We start from the raw sequence: 23,467 nt of genomic DNA on the forward strand, positions 1-23,467 counted from the left end.
GTCACCCCTCATAAGCTACATTTTTATACAACTGTCTTCGAGATTCATGGGTTCTGGGTTGTAGTTTGATAGTTTCAGGTATCTACCACCAGCTACCCCAATTCATCAGAACCTAAAAAGGGTTGTCTAAATTGTGCATAAGAGTACCCACCAGAGTGACCTCTCGGCTCCTTTTGGAATCTCTCTGCCACTGAAGCTTATTTCAGTTCCTTTCACATCCCCCTTTTGGTCAAGAAGATGTTCTCCATCCCATGATGCCAGGTCTGCATTCCTCCCCAGGAGTCATATTCCACGTTGCCAGGGAGATCCACTCCCCTGGGTGTCTGATCCCATGGAGAGGGGAGGGCAGTGATTTCACTTTTCAAGTTGGCTTAGCTAGAGAGAGAGGGCCACATCTGAGCAACAAAGAGGCATTCGGGAGGAGGCTCTTAGGCACAATTATAGGGAGGCCCAGCCTCTCCTCTGCAGCAACAGTCTTCCCAAGGGCAAATTCCGTGGTAGAGGGCTCAATCCATCAAACCACCAGTCCCCTATGTCTCTTGGTCATGTTAGCAACCATCGAGGTGGGGTAGATCTCTGAATTCTTATACTAACCAATTGTAAGGTAGGAGTTGAGTCATACTATAAACTTGCAGAAGTTACAGTGCATTCTTTCATGCTAGAGGATATTCTTATTAAACTTTTATTCCCTACTGCTATAGAGAACTGAATTTAAAATAATGTAAGCCTGTGCTCTACAACTTCTTTTCTCTAACTTATTGATGTAATGTATAACTTTCATTTTTAAAGAAAACTAGAATGAAGAAAAAAACTTGCTAAATCTCTAGGGATGTTACATTCCAAAATACTTTGAAGATAAATTATCTTCACCAAATATCACTAAATACAGTTAACTATGTACAAGGGTAAAATGCTAATTTCTGTAATTGGTGGGGAGCCCTCAAATTATTTTACATTGAATAGAAAATTTTATGATATGATTACTCAGGGAAAGTCTACCACATTACCCTTTTCCAGAAAAATCATATTGCTTTCTGTAGCCCTAAATATGCATACCGTGCCCTTGTACTGTTCCCATTTCCTGGGAAAAAAAAATGGTGCTTTTATACTTATTGGCAGTTCTTGGAATGCCCCTTGTTTTCTCATTGCCTCCGTGCCTTTGCACATACTGTGTTTCCTTCATCTATGATACACCCCGAGTCTCTCCAAGTCTGTTGACTGGAAGTTTTCTCTGCTGGAAAGCCTTCTCTAACCCCAGCAGACACATGTATACACACTCTGCCCCTTTAATTCTATGTACTGACCTCTCTTTGGGTATTGATCACAGTATCTGTATGTTGTCCTTATGTGTCACTTGTTGAAAGGACAAATGATCACAGAGTCTATGGTGTCCCCAAGTCTTTCTAAATGAAATCATTCTTGGAACTGGAAAAGTACCTAAATATCACTAGTCCACCCTATCCACTGCAAGATCCCTTTTTGCATAATTCCCAAAAGGTGGTCATACAATCCTGCTAAAAATTACCCTTCCTTCTTAGGGAGGGAGTTCAATGACTCCTAGAGCAACTGGCTCCCTTTTTTAATGTTGGCTACAGGACATAGTTACCCAGTTACCTTATTTTATATTCTAGGGTTGAAAGCTTTTAATGTTTAGGCTTTGCAGATTTTGTTGTATTTCTTGGGAATTATTTCTCTTACACTCATAGTTGATCTCTTGCTACTTTTCATGGTGCGGCTTGTGGGCAACAAATGTAGAACTGCTGTGTTACCCATCTTGGTGCAATTCGGCAGTGTAACATTAGGAGATTTAGGTTTAAGGGACTGTAAGATGCAATTGAGGATATAATTGTTTATCTCTGCTTTAAGGCCTAGGCATGTACCAGCGGTTCCAGTATTTTATGATGGGTCATAAATGGATAGGGATGAAATGTGTCAGATAAATCTCTCAGTTCTGTTAATTACACATGCTCATTACAGTTGACAAGTCCCTATGTTGATACAGAAACCAGAGCTATGTCTTGAAAACTTAGTAACTCTGCCACCTTTTCAAAGGAATACAGGAATGGGAAATAATGGTTTTCCTTCCCTAATTTTAAGATTAGATGATTTCATCTAAAACTTTGCAATTTTGTATTCTGTTTAGGTTCTTTATAAGTGTGTGTGTGTGATTTTCCCAACTTTATTCATATCTGAGCAATGATAATTTTACATTTGTATTTGTAGAAATCCTGCTGAGGATATTTAGTTGACAAGTGTTCCTTTTGTTATTCACTATGTTTCTGACCTTGTCAAAGTGTAGAACTTAATGCCTACTTTTCTTTTAAAAAAAAAAGTTTGTAGGAGAAATTACTACACAATTTTTAGTTTAACAAGTACCGCATTTTTAATGCTCTCAATTGAAATGTTTGTAAAAATAACCTCAAAGGGGCATAGCATTTTTAATAGCTTTCAATAGTATTCTCGTATTTAACATCTAACTTAACCGTCACAATAACCGTCTGCAGAGGTATACTGCAGATATCATGCCCATCTGAAAACTGAGGGACCAGAGATGGGAGGCTGCGTGACTTGCCAAGGGCCCTGAATGGGTGCACCCAGTGGCTTGAGGGGGCCCAGGCTTGCTCCTACTGCACAACAAAGTCAGGCAAGTGCTTGGATTTCTGTTTATTGGAATCTTTTCTTCAATATTTTATTCTGAAAATTTCAAACACACATCTGTTAGAATTTTAAGAACTATAAACACTTCTCAAATTTTAACTGGTAGAAATTTTTAAAAATACCTTTAGTGCTAAATAGTCAGAGGTGGGGAATAAGTTGATTTCATCACTGTGAAACCATGTTTTATATTTTTTTTAACTTGCAAGTTTAATAACTTGCTTTTTTGATCTTGCCTTCAGTAAATCAAAATTCCAAATTTAAAGTGCATGAATGAAAATGCATGCTAATTGGTTTACAGAATGCTTGTTGCAATCTACTTGTTCTCAGTGGTTAAAGCTGTACAGTACTGGAAGTTGTTTTTGTAAAGGTAAGAATGTGCCTGTGAGACCCCCGGCTAATGGCTGTTGTTCTTGAGACAATGGGGAGGTTGTTCTCCACTGTATACAAAATCCAATTTGCATCCCTAGTCGACTTTTAATGTATTTATTTTGGCAGTATTCCTGTACTGTATGCCAATAAACTGTTGAACCAGGCTAGCCCTTGCCTCTGCTGCATCTCATTTCAATTTATTTAACTTAGTCCTTAAACAAAGTAAAAGAAAAAACTCATTATTTTTACTCAGGACTTTTTCCTTTACATTTAACTATCATTAATTCTACAGTGGCCATTTCTTTTCCTCTTTTGATTTTCAGGGTCAGTCTTGGCTCTGAATGCTAACAGTTGCTTCAGACTTGTACCTTGTGTTGTTACATTTTAGGAACCATATACTGGCCTGAAATTTAGGCAGCGTGATGTTTATCAGGGTTTTCTATTCACTTGAAGTTTTATCATGGTTGTCAAGTTTGCTTCATTTCCAGGTGGTATTGCATAGCAAAGAAATCCTTTAGCTGGGCTTCAAGTAAGTATCTTGTTAAATGGGCTTTGTAAAAACAGGAAGGATAAGTGTCAGGTATTTACAAGTGAGCATGTGTCTGGGGCCTATAGATGCCATAAAGTGTGTTTAGCTAAGATTGTGGTGCTCTTGCCCACGGAGGAGATGGATGCTCCTAAGGGTCCCCAGTGAGATGAGCTGCTGTGGGAGGCAAGAAGTTAGTGCTTGGTTTGGACTAATCGGAGATTCCTCTCAAAGGCAGAAAAACTCAAGGAGACAGAGGAGCTCTCCAATTCCCCTGAAGTTCTGTAGTCGAAAATAATGAAACAGGAGTTAACCAACACCTGAGTCACAAGAAAAATGAAATACAAAATGGCAAAGTCACTTTTTACAAAATAGTCACTTTATGTATCTAGTTTAGACCATCTTTCATAGTAAACAAACCCAGCTTTTTAAGTTTAAATTGGAAATGCACATAGCAAAAATTCAAGCAGCAGTACAATCTCACTCTAAATCTCCCTTATCACGGGCAAAGCAATTAGTTTCTTGAAATATTCTGTGCATATCTAAGCATATTTAAAACAATGGAGCATCGTGTTCTTCCATTTGTTTTAAATATGCCTTATGACTGTACTATACTTTTTTTTTTTTTTAATGTCTCTCCATGTAAATCTGCTCAAAATCAGAAGATGGTATGGATGTACCATAATTTAACCATGAGCCTATGCTCTTGTGAACTGTGAATACCCTTGTTCAGTCATCCGCACATGTGAATGTATCTGAGTAATTTTAGAGACAGAAGTGATAAACCAAAGATATTTCTTTTTTTTAATATCGTTAAGGTCAGAATGCCCTCCAAAGAACTTGTTCCAGTTTGTCCTACCACTAATAGAGTAGTAGGCACAACTATTTTAATCCACAATTTTTTTAAAAAAGATGTAATTAAGGATCATTTTTTGTTTTTGTTGTATTTTAACTTTGACCATGAGTTTCATGGTATTATGAAGAAGGTAGTTACACAGGGCTACTGAAACACTGTTAGGAAATATGTTACCATGGGAATCCCCTGGGAATATCAGTCCCTGCTGTGGAAGAAAGTGGTGCAGGGCATGTGGGTTAAAATCAAGTTTAAAAAGCCAATAACCCTGACATCCTTAAATAAGACCTGGTGCTTTGGAAAAAACTTGATGTATTCTAGCTGCTTTCTAAAAACAGTGTACTGTAGATTTTTTCATTGGTGTAACAGATTTTAAAATAAGTTTTATTCTTTGTAAAAGTTAAGTCTTTTTTAGTGACAATACAGGATTTATACCTTACTGTCCAAAAGTTGCAGAGTTTTAAATATCATAATATTCAAAATGTTCTCCTAGCAGTGTTTCAGGAAAAGGAGAAGTGGAATAGCCCCCATTTTTCACTCCCAGATGGATCAGCCTCCTTAGGGGGAATCTCAGGAATGGCCCCTGAGGATATTTTCTTAGGGGACTCCCAGGTGGTTGAATGATCAGTCTGGCTTAGGAATCACACATCATAGAATCTTACATGGGAAGGTATATCCTTATTCTGAAGAATGGGTAATTTTTGTTTGTTCTCTGTTTTCCCTGGGCTTTTTTTTTTTTAAATGGCTAATACACTCTTATAGTTCAAACATTAAAGCAAACAAAAAGGTAAACACTGAAGTCTCCATCACTCCACTCATCCCCTTGTTAGTGACCATTTGTTAGTTTATGTATGCTTCCAGAGTTTCTTACTGCAGACACAGATATTTTCTTGCCCCTCCCCTTAAACAAAAGGCAACACAATTTACATACTCTTGACACCTCAACTATATCCTGGAGCTCTTTCCACATCTCAATATGTGGAGAGCTTTCTCGTTGTTATTAAATGCTGCATTGTGTTCCATGTGTGGATATACTAAGGTTTCTTTAGCTACTTCCTTACTGAAGAATGGTTGGGTCATTTCTAATTCTCTGGTTCTTTTGAGGTAATTCCAAAATAATTTGATTAATCATAGCATTGTTACTATCTCAGTCTTCACCCACCTTTTTCCTTCCCTCATTTATCAGAAAAAGTAATAACCTTCCTTCCAGATTAGCCCTTTTCCAGTTTAGCCCATTTAAACCATTGATGAAAGTTCACCAAGTTCATAGCATTCTTAAAAGTGAATGCACCGAACAATAGAGCTTCAAAATACATGAAGCAAAATCTGATGGATTTAAAAGGAGACAAATTCATAATTATAGTTGGAGACTTCAACACTCCTATCATTAACAAAATTAGGTGATAGAAAATCAGCAAGGATACAGAAGAAAACCATCAATTAATGGCTCTAATTGACATTTATAGAACACTTCACCCAAAAACAGCAAAATATACATTTTTTCAAGTACACATGGAATATTCACCATATCCTTGTTTATAGAAGAATACTTAACAATGTAAAAGAAATGAAATCATAAAAATTTGGGGTTTTTTTTGACAATAATAGAATTAAAGTAGATGTCAGTAACAGGAAAATCTCAAACCACTTGGAAATTAAACAACATACTAACAAATACTTCACCAAAGAAGTAGCCTTAAGAGAAATTAGAAAATATTTTTAACTGAAAGAAAATGAAAATACAACATAACAAAATTTGTGAGCACAGCTAAAGCAGTGTTTAGAGGGAAATTTATTGCATTAAATACTTACATTAAGAAAGAAGGCCTCGTATCAATAATCTGATTCCCCTGTAAGAAACTAGAAAATGAGCAAAATAAACCCAAATCAAGCAGAATGAAGGAAAAAGCAGAAATCAATTAAGTTGGAGGAAAAAAAGAGGCAGTTTACAGAACCAAAGGCTGACTCTTTGAAACGATCAGTAAAATTGATAAACCTCTAGCAAGACTGAGAAAAAAATTAGGTATACATATCAATACCAGGAATAATGTGATTATCTTAATTTGTATTTCCCTGATTATTAGTGAACATCTTTTTCATGCTTGTCAACTTTATTTCTTTGATGAATGGCCTATTTGTGTGCTTTGCCCAAATTTTTGCTTTTAAAATTATTCTGAAAAAAAATCTAGAGAAATGCACTGCACTTTTTTAGTGAGATTCTTTCTTACTGATTTGTTGGGACTTCTATATATCTTTGATACTAATCTTCCTTTAAATATGTGGCAAATACTTTCTCATAGCCCATTGCTTAACTTTACCCTCTCTTATGGAAAATATTTAGAAAGACTCACTCTGATATCATAAAACAATAAGCTCTATCTTCAGTGCTTTTATACATCTTGTCTTTTGCTTTTAGCTCTTTAATCCAACTGGAATTATTTTTGTGTGTGAATATGAAGTAGAGATCCAACCTTTTTTTTTTAATCAAATGGGTAGTAAGTAACACCATTCAGTGAAGACTCCTTAGTGATATAAAATGCCACATTGTTACAAGTGTTTTTTCATAAATTCCCATGGACACATGGGAAGCTTTCTAGATGCTGAATTCAGAGCGATTTTCATTTATTACAATTTTGTCATCTGTTTTAATATCTGATAGGCAAATATCCTGCACCCCACTTCCCTTGTTTTTCACGTTTCTTGGCTATTTTCTTTTTTATATACACTATAGTATGAGCTTGTTAAATCATATTCAAGAATTGAATTTACTGACTAGTTTGTGGAAGATTGACCTATTTATAATGTTGATTCTTTTTATCCCTAAATATAGTTGGTCTCCATTTAGGTTGGTCTTATATTTCAGTAAAGTTTTAAAGTTTTCATCAAAAAGGTCTTACACATTGTTCGTTGGGTTTTTTAATCCCTCTGTCAAATTGTCTAAATGGTTTCCTTCTGGTATTATTCCTCTTCTGTCTAAAGAACTTTCCTTAGCAATTCTTTTAAAGCAGGTCTGCTGGCTGTGAATTCTCTTAGTTTTCCTTCATCAGAGATGTCTTTATTTCACCCTAATTCCTGAGGCTGTTTCTCTGGATATAGAATTCTGAGTTGACAGTTATTTTCTTATAGCACATTAGGAAATGTTCACTTCCTCTGGCCTTGATGGTTTCTGATGGTAAATCCACTGTTGTTTGAATTGTTTGCCTATAATTAATGTGTAACTTTTCTCTGGCATCTTTCAAGAAGTCTTTTAGTTTTCAGCAGTTTGGTTATGATGTGTCTGGGCATGGATCTCTTTGGGTTTATCCTGCTTGGGGTTCACTCTGCTTCTTGAGTCTCTAATTTTATGGCTTTCATCACCCTCAGGAGGTTTTTAGACATTATTTCTTCAAGTATTTTTTTTAAGCACTGCACTGTTTTATCTTATCCTTCTGTGGCTCCTATGACACCTTTTGTTATCGTCCCAACAGTTTCATAAGATTGTTTTTTTTCCAATCTTTTCTCTCTCTTGTTTAGACTGAATGATTTCTCTTAATCTCTTTCTTTTGTCATTCTCCATTCTGCTGGAGTTCAACCATTGAATTTTTTTTGTTACAATACTTCTCAGTTTTAAAACTTTCAGTTGGCTCTCCTTCATATCATGCACTTCTTTACTGATAATTTTTAGTGTGTTTTCAGGGTATGATTGCTCTTTTGAACATTTTTATAACAGCTACTAAAGTCTGTGTCAGATAACTCCAACATCTGTCATCACTACAGTGATATCTGTTGATTGTCTTTTCCCATTATTTTCATGGTTCTTCATATGCTTAGTAATTGGGAATTGTATGTTAGAAATTATGAGATCCAGGCTCTTGTTTAAATCCTATGGAGAATGTTGATATTTTTGTTTTAGCTGGTAATTGATTTTGTTTTAGCTGGTAATTGATTAGGTTAAGGCTACAAGTTCCACCTTCTGTGGTGACATGTTAGTTCCAATGTCAGTTGTGTACAAAGCCTTTGCAGTACTACTTGGATCTTTCCCAACTGTGCACTATCTTGTGGTCAGTTTGGGACCTGGTTGGAGGTCTGCCTGTTAGCTCAGTTCTCATATTCTTTGGTATGCTAATTAGGATCAGCTCCACAGGGGAGCAAGGTGAGGAGGTGGAGGGTGAATTCAGGAATTCATAAACAACTTTGTGGGGGCACTTTTCTGAGTTCTTCCCTTTCTACTATGTCTCCAGTACCTTTTGGTGCCTTCGGGCTTCCCTTTTTTGGTCCTAACTGCAGCCAGAAACTGCCTACTTCTGTAATTGAGCCATGTCTTTGGCTAACTAGCAGAAGGCAAGATGATAAAAAGCAAGTAAACTTGGCCCCATCCTCTTAATGCTGCAGCTCTATCAAATGGAGATGAAATCTTCCCTCAGACGTTTTGCTCCTGCTGGCTCCCTTTGGTGGCCATGGGATTACCTAAGAACTTTAGCATGAAAAAAGGAGAAAAAACAAAAGAGAAGAAAAAAGGGGGCATTTCCCCCACTCTGAGCTTTAATAAGTGCTTTCTTGCTCCTTGAGCCAAGCTTCTCCTGGATCTCTGCACCACAGTGCTCACTTCTGCGTTTTGGGCTGTTGCGTTCAGGCCAGGATATACCAGAGGAACTACGACAACAAAAAAGGTAAACTCTCCATCACTTCAATGGTGCTTGGAATGCTGATGTCCCCCCCCCAAATCTGCATGTTGCTGTTTACTTTTCAGAGTCCTCAAATAGCCGTGCCATGCACTCTGTCCAGGTTTTGTAGGTATGTTCAATGGCAACAAAAGGGTAGTATGTATGTACTCCATCCTACCTAGAACCAGAACCTTCCCTAAGATATTAGGTGAAAAAATTACAGAACATGTATAGTATTATCCCATATAGGTGGAAAAAAAATTTTGTGTATATACCTCCATAGACAGATGCTTAGAAAAAAGGTCTGGAAGTTATATACAAAATTTAACACTGGTTTCCTCCAAGGAGAGTAGAATTTTGGTGGAGGTAGTATTGAAGGGGAACTTTCACTTTTTACTCTGTTCTTCATTTTGAATTATTTTAAGCATGTATTACCTTTGTAATTCTTAAAACACTAAGGTGTGAAGGAAAAGACTAGGAAAAAAATTAGTTCAACTCAAAGTATATATACAGAGTATCTTTTCTGGATGTTTCTAATGTACCTTGTTAAACATTTATCTAATGAAAAATCTATTTCAGAGTCAATGCGATCATACATTTTCTTCATACCATTCATATACCTTCTGAATTATTTCCCACAAAATAGAAGCCTCAACCTATAATATTAACTTTATTCATATTTTTAAGCAAATGCAATACTAAGTAATCTAAAAACAATACATATTTGTTAGAAAATACAACTCAAAATTCTCATTGTCAGAGCTTTGTGAGTATATGTGGCAAGCTTTTATTCCTTCAGAATTTTAAAGTGAATGCAGTGCTCAAAACAAACATTAACAATGCAAGATTTTTCAGTCTATACAGTTTTGCTAATAAATCCAAAAAGATCCCTCTAATGTCTTCATTCAGGTGTCCTGAATTTCAGAATGGAAAAAAGTATTGAGTTTTTTTTCCATCTCACACTAGGCAGGCCTTTGAAGGGCCTAATTTGGACCAAAAATTTAAACATAGTTCCTTGTATAGGGTTTGGTATTAAGCATACCCTTACACTGAATAACTCCCTATTCATCCTATTGTACACACTGTAGAATCAGGCTATATAAATATTCTAAGCACTATTTTATATCCAGTTTAGTGAAATACAAAACTGTCCATTAAATTACATTTTTTACTGAAGAAAAGAAATGTGACTTTGCTTCCAGTACATACTCATTCAGGAAATGTATACCTGAAGGGGCACAGAAATATAGTTATAATGTTTTTAAAACCTGAAAAATGTGCAGAATGCTTTTTTGAAAATTATGACATCAGTAACTCAGTAGCCACTTTGCTTGCTCTCTTGAAATTTGGTTAGCTGAGATAGGCCTGATGACCTTTCAGTAAACTTTAAAAATGTATAAATGTGCTTAGAAATTTTATGGGGGAAAGGAAGGATACATGTATTTCAAGATTCCAAGTATTTTGACACCTCCTAAATAAGAGCAGTCTTTTAGGTTTTAAAAGAGAAAAAGGATAGACTCCTATTTACTTCTGATTGACTTCAGTCCAACAGAAGGCTAGAAGTTATTACTTCAGAATTTTACTGTTGCTTGCCATGTTAAAAGAAAAATAATAAACAAAGGCATGTTTATGGGAATTCTTTTAATTAAGAACTCAAAACCAAAATGTTAAAGAGTCTTATATAGCAATTATTTTATTCTATACTTTAAATATCATTGTATTCTCAGTTTGAAACTTTTCAACATGAAAGATCATTTTAGCTATCTCACTGTCTTGCAATTTGTCCCAAGAATTAAGAACATGATTATAAACACATTAGTTTCTAGGATGTAAAGAAGAAAGTAGGACCATAGAATTATTACAACTTAAAAAGTTTTTATAGGTTCAAAAGGACTTAGACATTGGAAGGGGACTCACAGTTAATTCATATTGCTTCATTTGTTACTCATGCACCTCAAAAGTACTTTAAAAATCTTGTTCATTTGTCCTCTACTTAAAAAGAATGGGGAACAAATGTCAGTATTTGCCTTCTAGGTCTTATCAGTATCTGGAGTTTTCAGTAGTAAGCACATGAGTCTTGTTTTTTAAACTAGAGAAAGACCAGCTTGTTCAAAGCCCAAGAGAAAATCAGGTTTCTAAGGCAGCCCATCAATGTGGAGTCTGAATTACTCCTTGAGGCCATCTATCCTAAGATTGTCAGATGCAACATGAAAAGCTTGAGCTTGTTGGCTAAAACCTAACATGCAAGAAGTGGTTTTAAAAGCAACAGTTTTCACAGTCAGCTACACCATTGCACATTGCATTTTAATTTGATCTTTTGGTACCTGCAGTGTTTAAAATAGTAACACCAAAATTTACCAAAATTACTAGCGAGGTTGTTTTGGACCACATGTAGAATTAAGATTTCCTCACACCTCAATGATCAGGAGAACTCTCCATGTACAAGAATTCACCTCAAAACTATGCAAATAGAGTAAAAATTTTATAAACAAAACGCTTACGATTCTTTAGTATGATCTTTCAGAGCTTAGTACAGTGTGTGAAGAACTTATGTGGAATAAAACCAATTCTAATAATTGAATATAGTACATTAAAGACCCAGAGTAAACACATCAAGGAAATGCTCAGTCTTGGACAAAATTTTCATTCACACAGCTTGCGCTGTTAAGTTGGCTTAAGCAAGGTACCTTTCTTATCTTATAAAGAATTTTTATACTCACCCTCCTAATAGATTCCATCTCTACTAGATAGAGAAGACCTTAGTCTTTGATGAAAACCATTATTTTTTAAAACCATTTTTCTATCCAAAAAGCAAATGTACTAAAGACAAGGAATACTCCACTTAAATTCTTACATTTGTGCTTATATATACACCACCATTCTCATATTAACTTCCATATATGAGATCTTCTGACTAGGAATCAAATGGTAATGTATTTCAACCAAAATTATGAATATTTTACATCATCCAGACTTGATCATTGTTAAGTTTGGTACAGGAAAACAGAAAGTGGAGATGAGCAACAGCTCTAATTGATATCTTACTGGTCTTCCTGCATCCTCAGTGGGCCAGATAATCTCAATTTACAAATTAAATGAATTTTCAAACTGCAAGTTCTAAATGTCATTGCCAATTATTATGCAAGATGCAAAAGTCTATAGTGGGTGTGCACCAAGAAGCCAGACTCCAGTAAGTGCTTTAATTCCCCATTATGTTTTCTAAACACTCTTGCAATATTTAGGAAAAAAAATAGTAATAATAATGTGACAGTCTTTGACTTAAAAAAAAAACTTCACTTCTACACTAAATATATATTACACTGGTACTTTGTTTATTGGAATGTATTTGAACTATTAAATAAGTGGCTGGATGATAATTTAAAGAGAAAAGATGACCTTTACTCAGCTCAGATAAGCCTTAAATATCATGGTCTACAACATGAAGTGATGCTAAACTGAAATACAAGTAAGTTTAATTTTTCAGTAACAACCAAAGTTCTCATTTTATTATACATGGACTGAATACTACAGTTGAAACTCATTTGTGATTTGATATTAATTCTTTCACTAAGAAAACTGCACATAAAGAAAATGAGTCTTATGTTGCAAGACGGAATGATCTTATTAGCTATGGAGTTTGAATAGTTAATTCAGAACAAGACTAAATCTGTTAAGCATCCATAGCCATTTAAAGGCATTTGGTGTCAGTATCTTAAAAGATTAAGATGCTTTAAAACAAAACCTTTATAAGAATATCAAAGATTTAGGGAATCATCTTCATAAATAACTTCAAATGTCTATGGCTTCAACTGTCTGTCCTACTGCTGAGGTAGGTGGCCAAGATTCATCAAAATATTTGACAATCATTTGGAAATTCCCTAAGAAAAACCTTGCATAATCAGTTGGTTTCTTAAACCCATGTCCAGTTTCTTTTGATGGTTGTTCTGTTTTTTTCTTTTACACTTTTTAAAAGAGGATGTCCAAGCAACTGTTTCTTTAAGCTCTTGCTGAATAGCATCTCATGTATTCTGTCATCCATGGATTATCTGAGGAAGAAGATTTAACCTTTATATTTTTCTCCACATTCACAGAGTGAGCACGTTGCCTTTGAGCAACTAGTTTCCTTTTTTCCACCTGTCTTCTGGTCTTGGCTCGTAATGCTGACTCATGAATCTAGGAAGAGTATAAAATAACAGTATAATAATGTCAGTGGCTTTTGTACTGATTTTCAAGAATATTCATAATGAAGGTTTTCTGAAGCAAAGCAGAATCAAGCTCAGCCTTTTTATATACCATTTTGCATATAAGAGCATCTATAGAAATAGCTTCTAGAGAAAAGCCATTTCTACTAGGTGCTACAGCTTACTCAGGACCAGTGATAAAAGAAACTAAGCAATAGGAAATGTCCCCTGGACTAAATTCAGGTTAAATTATAAGCAATTAGTTTGCATGTTCTTCTGTAAATTGCCTCTGGAAAAACTGTTGGAACTGCTTAGCATTAAGCATGGATAGTATTCCATTAAAGAACTTTAAGTTCTGAAAATGTTTTACAGCTTTATTAAGTTTCTCAAGAGACTTTACCACCCAAGACATTTCATAATACAGATAAAGCCTGTTAAAGTTAATCCCATGAAGTATCAAGTCTTTTGTTAAGCTACTGCTTTGTTGTCTCAAATGTCACTCAAAATAACACCATTTGCTGGGGTTCAGAATCATTGGGGAGCTTAATCAGAATTCAAAAAGCGTACAGTTTTTCTTTCTGCTATTTTTAATGTGTTCTTTGCTTTAGGCTGTAGTAATAGTATTAAAGCTCACATATGTAATTGTTTTGGGACTATACACATGAGGATCCTCTCATCTGAACTGTTTTCAGGACTTGACACGGGGTGACAAACAAGGACTAAGGTAGAGAAGAACTAAAACTCCTGGGAGTAAAATGCAGAGTTTATGGATGAACAGGGGAAAATATGATAATCTGAATTTAATCAGAAGAGGAGAAGTGATTCTTTGGTAGATGTCTGTAACTGCTGGAGACACACTCTAACAAACTCTGAGAGAGAAGTTAAGGCAGCCAGAGGTGCAACTCTAGGTCTGCAGTTGCCAGCCCTGGTTGTGCTCCTGCTTACACCTCCTGACTACCTAGAAACTTGTGAACCCTGACTCCATCTACTTCTTCACCTGGTGTAGTGTCTGTAAACCCTCCCTGGTGCCAACTAATTCTTGGCCAAGATCCCTTTCTCCAGGCAACAAACATCCAGAATCCTCCTGTTCTGTTGATCAGAATCCTAGTTCCAGACTTTCCTGGCCTACCCCACCATGACATAAAGATCTGCCGTGACCCCAAAGAATACCATGACCTGGGGATATGATAGTCAATGATAGGAACATAGTCCAATTCTCTACTTGCAAAAGAAAAGCAGAAAGGCGAATTAAATACTGGAGCCCACCTCATGCACAGGGGCAGAAGCACAGACATTATGAGTTTTTTGGCTTCCTGTATCTGTCTGTTTTTCTCCCCATCCATAAAGAGCAAATGGATGTTTGTTTTCTTTTATTTTAATTGATGATCTTTGAGGACTTTTGACTGCTTTTCTATTTCCTCTAGCAAATAAGGCACTTCGATGTTGTCGAGGTTCAGTACTGTTGGGTAATTTATCAGTTTCTTTTGTTTCAATTTGTTGTTCATGCTTTTCTTCTACTTCTTTCACTGATAATGCTTTGGGGGGAAAAAAGATAAAAGGATATGAAAATACTTTAAAATTAGGTTTCCATATTACTTTAAACATTTGAGTTGAAAATTCATGTTTAATTAAATTAGTAATATTTTCATTTGTATAGCTCAACTCACAAGTTTCACTTAAAGCAGAAATACAGAAACAAGTTGGCTTAATAATTTTCAAACAGCTTATCCCATTTTAAAATCAACCACAAATACACCAAGATGGAAGCATGCCTAGTCAAAAGAAACTTTTGTCACTCAGCTTCTGAGATGTATCTAACCTTTCAATTAAATATTACAAGCTAGAAAGCACCATGCCCTAAGGGGCCTTCCTCCATGGCCCATAATGACTCCCCCTCAAGACAAGGCCAATCATCCTAATGCCTTGCTGCAGGGGAAGATTTTGCTTTTATGCATCCAGCAGCTGCAAAATAGTAGTTATTAAGTTGCTCAACTCAAGTTCCAGGACTGCAGTTCTTTTTGATGCTCCATAATTATTGAAAATGTTCCTATGGCTCCCATGGGCTAATTTCTAAGAGCTAGCTGGCAACCTTAATTTTAAAGGCCCTAAGTCACAATAGGGATAGTTTCCATAGTTACTGTGCTGGTTTGGAGCTGTTATATACCCTAGAAAACACCATGTTCTTTTAATCCATCCCCTGTGGGGGCAGACCTATTGTGGGTGAGAATTTTGATTAGCTTGTTTCTATTGAGATGTGACCCAACCCATTCAAGGTGGGTCTTAATCTTTTATTGGAGTCCTTTATGAGAGAATAAAAGGCAGAGACATTTGGAGAGAGCTTAGAGAAACACCCAGAGAAGCAAGAAGTACCCATAGGAACTGAAAGAGAGAGCCATTGAAACCAGAGCCCAGGAGAGAAGGACCAGCAGTCATCGCCATGTGCCTTCCCTTCCCATGTGACAAAGGAACCCTGGATGTCAGCAGCCTTTCTTCAAGGGAGGTATCCTCTTAGTTAATGCCTTAATTTGGACATTTTTTGGCATTAGGATTGTAACTTAAATGAGTATTAAAAGCCAACCCATTTTCTGGTATATTGCATTTTGGCAGCTTTAGCAAACTGAAACAGTTACTAACCTAGACACATGTAAAAAGCTAGAGATGAGGGCTCCTATTATAAGAGGGCTTCTCCTTACTTTCTACAGAAATGACTCAGTCAGGCCCTGCACACCCTAAATTCTATCCAAGTTGGAGAAACTCTGACAGAAGAATGGGTCTGCCCTGCCTGGTATGAACCTTAGATACTGAGGATATGCACCCCCAAAAAAACTATTGCCTTTAATTACCTTTTATGATTTTGCCATTCATTGTTTTTTAGGCCTATGTTTATTTTCAGCCTGAACTCACCTTTGAATAAGAGTTCCTTAGGCATCTAGTGCTCTATTTCAGTTACCAGGTGTTTAGGCCTTAAGAAGTTCCCTCTCTTCAGATGCTCTAGAATTTGGCTCCAGGTAATGATTTAATAGACTATTACAAAACTTCAGCACCTTTTTAAGGCAGTACTCTTGTTCCTTACTATTTTTAGTTGTTATTCTTTCCTTGTGTAGCCCCCTGTTCCCTTTATAGTACAGTGAACCCCTGTAGAAGACAGTCCAGACACAGTGACACATACTCGTAAGAAAACTTTATATATCTGTCATTTCTTCCTTCAGCTTAATATACCCAACTGATTAGTTTATTAATGAACATTTTAAGGATGAACAGACAATCCATAGCCTGTCTTGGGGGTTCAGTGCTCCTCACCATTGTATATATCTTTAAGCCCAGCATCTAAGTTGTTTGGGGATAAGGTGGGATGCCAACTTTCCATTTTATTATGAGGACCTAAATCCATTCATTGCTCAATTGAACAATATATCTGCAGTCTTTCCTCTTCTCTTCTCTGGAACTATGAAGAGGAGGAAGGGAGGGACAATCAAAATCAAGATAAATGGAAGAAGAAGTGGGAGCAAAATCTGTGTCATTACAATACTGTGAGTGAAAAAATAACAATCCAAGTCATCTTCATTGATTTCCTTTCTCTTCCTTCACTTCTTCTCCCTTTACCTGTGTCTAAAACCTTCCCAGAGAAGGTAATAATGATTTGGTTGGAAGGAAAAGCTGGAGCTAGCCAAGAACAGAATAGGAAAGAGAATTCCAGGAAAAGGGAATGGCTTGTTCAAAGACCTGGAGGTAAGAGATAATTGTAAATAGTTCAAAATGGTGAGTACTCAAGAGAATCTGTGAATGATGACATGGGCAAGTAAGAAGGGGGAGGTAAAGACTTCCTTGACCTCTAAGGAGAGGAATTTTTATTCTCTCCCCAAAATAATCAATCATTGAAAGATTTTAAGCTGAAAAATGACACGGTCCTCTTTGCATTTGAGGAATAAGGCCTCTGGTACAGTGTAAAAGGTAAGTTAATTCAGAGAGACTAGGACAGAGAGGCCAGATGGAAAAAAAAAAAATTACAAGTAATTCAGGCAAGTAACCAATAGTACAAACTAAGGGAATGACAATAGGGATGGAGAGGTAGAAAAGGATTAGGCCCACAAAACCTGCCAGGTAATCAGAATCATCAGAGTGCTTGTGAACTACACACTGATCTGGGAAGAATTTTTGGACTTCTCTCAGACAAACTAGGAGACAATATCTCAGAATCTTTTCAACAAAGCCTCTCGAACGCAGATAGCCCACCAACACTAGATTAGACTAACAGAATGCAAAACTTACACGACTGGTACAGTGTTGGGGGCTGGAAGGGAGAGGAGTCTAGGATTTCTCAAAGGTTTTCTGAGTGGATGATGCTCTCTGATGAAAAAAAAAAGACAAGAAAGGAATGCTTGACACCTTGAGTTTGAGATGCTCCTGGAACAACTAAGTAGGCAGGCAGCTGGATCCTTGATGTGGAGCGCAGGAGAGGTGATGGAAGTTGCAGATGAAAGTCAAGAGCAAACAATTGGGAACTGAAGGTCTTGATGTAGATCAGATCACCAAGAAAAAATACATGGGGTCAGAACAGAAGAGGACTAAATCAGGCCTCTGGGAACACCATTATTTAATGAGGGGATGGAGGAAGGAGATCCCAAGAAAGCATAGCAAGAAAAGGGGGATGGGGGGGTAGAGAGCCTGGTATCAGATAAGCTGAGGAAAGTTTCAGAAATGGAGTGAGCAATTAACAAAGTCCAATTTTGTAGAGAAGCCATGTAAGATGAGGTTCAAAAAAGGCTTCAAATTTGCTAGCTAGGCTGTCATGGGTGACCAGAGCAAGTTCTTTCAGTCAAGAAGGGGAAGAGTGGAGGTGGGAGGAGAACCAGATCACAATGGGTTGAAAAGTGAATAAAGTGGATGAGATTGCTGATTGTGGTGGTAGTGAGCTGTTAGACCAACTCTCCCCTGTTAAGGATAACTGAAAAAGTAGAATGAACTATAAAAAAAAATGATCTCAGACTAATAGCATCCTCAGGCACCCAAGACAAGAAGCTAAAATCTTCTCTAGAAACCCTAGGCCTCAAATTATTTTTGAAACACAATTGCCAGTAAAAAAGGTCACCAGGCACACAAGAAGACAAAAAGGAAGAATCAGCAGAAGCAACAGACTTGAGATACTGGAATTATCATTTATGCACTATAAAATTACTAGTCTTCCCATACTTTGCTTAAAGGTAAAAAGGCAGGCTTGAAATATCTGCAACAGTGAGAGACAAAAGATGGAAAATACAGTAGGGAAGAGGTAGAACTTAATATGTAATTTTAACATTTATAATACTTAAAATAGTGCCTGGCACCAGATAAGTACATATAAGTACTATTTATAATGCTTAAAATAGTGCCGAGCACCAGATAAGTGCATATAAGTACATGCTTTTAAATTCCTATTCAAAAGAATGAAGGTTAAAATAAAGACATTTTGAGACAAACAGGAAAAGCATTCCCTTACATTTATAGTGGAATATTGTAACACTCCTTTCTCAGTGGTTGACAGAACATTCAGAAAAAAATAAATTCCATTTTGATTTAGAACTGTGCAATCCAGCACAAGAGTCACTGTATACATGGCTACTTAAATATGTTTAATTGAAATTAAATAAAATTTAAAATTCAGTTCCTCTGTGTAGTTATAGTTCAGGTACACAATAACCGCATGTAGCTAGTGGCTTTGCAATTGGACAGTACAAATAAAGAACAGTACCATCATCCCAGAATGTACTACTGAACAGTGTGATTTTCTTAAAATATTTGAACAGAATTAACAAATTTGACCTAATGGGTATATATAGAACACTGTCAAAACAGCTGCAGAATACACATTCTCATCAAGCATATATTGAACATGAATAAGAACTTATATATGTGAGAACTTAAAGCAAATATTAATATATATACAAGACTGAGATCATAGAGAATGCATTCTCTATCTACAGTGTAATTACACTAGATAAAATAACAGAAAAGTAACTTTAAAATTATTCACCAGTTTTGATATTAAAAAACATTTCTAATTACCAACCCATAGGTCAAAAAAATATATATATATATGACTAACAATGACATCATCAACATGGTGATATAAGATATCCCGTGGAAAAGTCCTCCCTCAGTAACAACTAATTAAAGGACAAATCCCACCTGCTTGGAACTCTAGAGAACAATACAGAACAATAGAAGGACTCCACAAATGCTAAACTGGAGAAAAAGACCAAAAAAAAAAAAAAAAAACCCCAAAGGAAAAAATAAGGTAGGAGACCTGCCAGTCTGGACACGTCCCCCTCAGTTGGTTCTGCAAAGTTTAGGAGTCACACAGAGGTAGCAGGCTCTGGCAGCCTACTCCCATGAAGTCAAACCACAGAGATGCCCACAGAGGCAAGTTAGAACCCCATACATATCCAGGCACAGGAACTCCAGTTTGCAGAGACCAAGGTCAGAACTGGCTGGCAAGAGGGTATATACAAAAGAGACCCCAGGAAATTGTGACCATGACAGAACTGTTGGCAAAAGGTACACACTCAACCCAGTCTCTGATTGCTGGGTTATCTAAAATAAAAGAAAGAAAAAATAACCTTTTTGAACACCAGGATACCCTAATGGCAGAAAAGTCTCAAGAGGAAAAAAGGGGGTGGGGGTGGGGGAGGGACTAACCGGCTGTAAGGCAGGATGGATCCCAGAACCTAAAAGTGTAATGAAATGGGGACATGGAGTAAGGGAGAGGAGTTAAACAAATCATAGGAGCTAGGGGGAAAATTTTGCACATAAAAGGGCAACCTCAAAAGTTGTACTCCATGTCCAGGAGAAGAATCAGGTGCAGAAGACCTGAGATAATCTGACAGTTAAACACAGGCTACCCTAAAGCTCCAGTGTAAGTTGGACCAAGCATCAAAGAAGAGCCTTAGTATACAGCCAATCTTCAATAAAACCCTAGGCAAGAGAAAGGAACTGACCTTCAGAGTTTGCACTTCAAAATAATCAGAGCTGCAGACATCAGCAAAAAATTGCAAGCCATACTAAGAAACATGTAAGATACAGCTCAGGCAAGGGCACAAATTAAAACTTCAGAGGAAACCCAGACTTTGGGACAGCTAATGAAAGAAGTTCAAACAAATCTCCTAAATCAATTCAAGGAGACAATGGAAAATATAGATAAAGAGCTAAAGGGTATTAAGAAGACAATGTGTAAGCAAAAAGAAAAATTAGAAAACTTAGAAGCATAAATTATGGGGATGTAAGGCACAATATTGGAGATTAAAAATACACTAGAGGACTTCCAGGAAAATTGTGGAATAGAAGAGGCAGAGCTCACTCCTTCACCATGGAACAACTACAGAAAAAGCAGAAAACAATGGGGACAGCAACTCCAGGGTATGAATGACCAGAGAGGGACTTCTAAATTATATAAGGAGGACTGGCTGAAAAAGCGGAGAAATTACAACTGAGAGGAAGGGGTGAGTTTATTCAATCATGACCACACCTGAATTCTGCTATGCGCCAGATGGATCAGGTGCTGGAGGATTGGTGCGCACTCACAGTCCCACCTCCATGTTCTGCTGGGGAGATCCTTCTTGTCAGTCCTGTGAGCTATCAGACTTGATTTTTCCACAAACAGAGACCTTGCTGTGGTGCCCAATGCGTACCCACCAAACCTGAAGCAGGCAGCTGCAGGCACCTGGTTTTAGGGGACACTGCAGGGCCCTCTCCTCAGAAGGAGGGGGGACACATAGCAGAGCCTGACAATTTAGATCCCATTGCCTCTATCCTTTCTCCATGAAGGCCTGGAGTGTTCACAGCATGCATGGGTGGAAAGGCAGTGACAAGGGAAAGAGCCACACTGCAGGGCCCCAGGAGTTCTTTCCCCACCCCAGAGGCCCATGAGTGCACACCAGCCTGGGTCTTGCAGGGGGGGCAAAAGGCAGGGCACTCTCAGACTGGCTGTGGACTGGGGAAGCTGAATCTCTCGGTTCTGTAGCCCAAGGTCATTCCACTTGGGAGCCTCGGAATCACCAAACCCATCATGCCCACAACTGGATTCTCTACCAAGGTGCACATTGTACACCCCTGGGGCTGGCAGATTCCAGCACACACAGAGACCTGTGGCATTGACTGGATTTTTACCTAGTCTGGACCCTGCCCAGTGGGCCGCTGCAATTGGGGAGAGGTGAACTTGAGGAGAAGATGGCCAGGATCGCCACCTGCTGGGAAGAAAGGGAAAGCACACTCTAACAACTGCCTTTCCACCTAGTCTTTAACAGACTTTCAAATAGATTTGCACCTTCTGCATGATGCCCTGGATTTGGTTTGGCTGGGAATTACTGACAAACCAAGTGCCAAAGGAGACCTTCAACGCAAACCCAAGCAACTACAAAATCTTAAGTGAGGGAAGGAAATCAACTTTCAAAATAACCTTCAAAATAATCAAATGCCTAAAAATCAACAAAAAATCTCAAAGCACATGAAGATGCAAGAAGATATGGCCAAGCAAAATGACCAAATTAAAAATCCAGAGGAGACACAGAATTTGGAACCACTAATTAAAGATGTGCATACAAATCTCCTAAATAACTTCAGTGAGTTGGCTAAAGACATAAAGTGAATCAAAAATAAACTAGATGAGCATAAAGAAGAATTTGAAAGGATAGAAAAATAGCACATCTTACAGAAATGAAAGATACTGTAGATCAAATTAAAAATATACTAGCAACACACAACAGCAGATTTGAAGAGGCAGAAGAATAAGCAAACTAGACAGGGCAACTGAATTCAAATGCACAAAAGAACAAATGGTGAAAAAGATGGAAAATTTGAGTTGGAGCTCAGGGAAATGATTGACAACACGAAGTGCACAAAGATAAGAATCATTGGTGTTACAGAAGAAGAGAAAAAGGGCTTGGAAGATAATTGGGGAGAACTGCACAATCCTTATAAAAGATATAAATATGCAAATCAAAGAAGCCCAATGAACTCCAAATAGAATAAATTCGAATAGATTCACTCCAAGACACATACTAATCAGACTGTCAAATGCTGAAGAGAAGGACACAGTTCTGAAAGCAGCAAGAGAAAAGCAATTCACCACATACAAGGGAAGCCACATAAGACTAAGTACTTGACTACTCAGTGGGCAGCATTGAGGCAAGAAGGCAGTAGTATGATATATTTAAGACTCTGAAAGAGAAAAGTGGCCAGTCAGAAATTCCCTGTACAGCAAAACTGTCCTCCAAAAGTGAGATAGAGTTTAAAATGTTCACAAACAACTGCTGAGAGATTAACAAGAGACTTTCCCTTCAAAAAATACTAAAGGGAATTCTGTTACCTGAAGAAAAAAAAAAAAGAGAGATAAGAGAGAGAGGTCTGGAGGAGGGCATAGAATTGAAGAGTATTAGTAAAGGTAACTTAAAGGATAAAAAGAGAGGAAAAAATAGATCTGACAAAAAACAGAGGATAAGATGGTTGAATCAACAACTGCCTTTACGGTAGTAACTTTGAATATATTAACAGATTAAACTCCCCAATTAAAAGATACAGATTGGTATAATGTATTTAAAAATATCCATCTATATGCTGCTTACAATATGTAAGCATCTATATGCTGCTTACATATTGGACCCAAGGATACAAATAGGTTGAAAGTGAAAGGATGGAAAAACATATTCCATGCAAGCTGTAGCCAGAAGAAAGCTGGGGAAACTATCCTAATATCAGACAAAATAGACTTTAAATGCAAACATGTTATAAGAGACAAGGAAGGACACTACATATTAATGAAAGGAAAACTCACCAAGAAGAGGTAACAATCATAAATATTTATGCACCCAGTCAAGGAGCTCCAAAGTATACAATGCAAACATTGGCAAAACTGAAGGGAGCAATAGACACTTTTCTACAATAATACAGTAATACTGTGAAACTTCAGTACACAGCTCTCTTCTATAGAAAGAACAACCAGAGGTTCAATGAGGAAATAGAAAACCTAAACCATCTGATAAATGAATTAGACCCAAAAGACATGAATAAATTGCTGCAACCCAAAACACCAGGATATACATTCTTTTCAATTACTCATGGAATGTTCTCCAGGATAGATCATGTTTTAAAAGATTGAAATTATTTCTCTGTCCATAATGGAATGAAGCTAGATATCAATAACCACCAAAAGAACCAGAAGTTTAATAAATATTTGGAGGTTAAACAACACACTGTTAAACAAATT

At 37.0% G+C, this 23,467-nt stretch overlaps 1 protein-coding gene across 1 annotated transcript in view; it reads right to left on the minus strand.

The window, feature by feature from the left end:
- Positions 1-9,702: 9,702 nt before the first annotated feature.
- The window catches only part of LOC119522080 (centriole, cilia and spindle associated protein), a 41,991-nt gene continuing 28,226 nt past the window's right edge, over positions 9,703-23,467 (minus strand). The window contains exons 3-4 of the mRNA XM_037820783.1: positions 14,497-14,765; positions 9,703-13,222 (exon numbers count right to left, since the gene is read on the minus strand). Of these exons, the coding sequence (XP_037676711.1) occupies positions 13,046-13,222; positions 14,497-14,765 (446 nt within the window). The 3' untranslated portion in view covers positions 9,703-13,045. The remainder of the gene's footprint in view (positions 13,223-14,496; positions 14,766-23,467) is intronic.

The sequence above is a fragment of the Choloepus didactylus genome, chromosome 2 (genome assembly GCF_015220235.1).
Source record: "Choloepus didactylus isolate mChoDid1 chromosome 2, mChoDid1.pri, whole genome shotgun sequence".
Taxonomy (NCBI): Eukaryota; Metazoa; Chordata; class Mammalia; order Pilosa; family Megalonychidae; genus Choloepus; species Choloepus didactylus.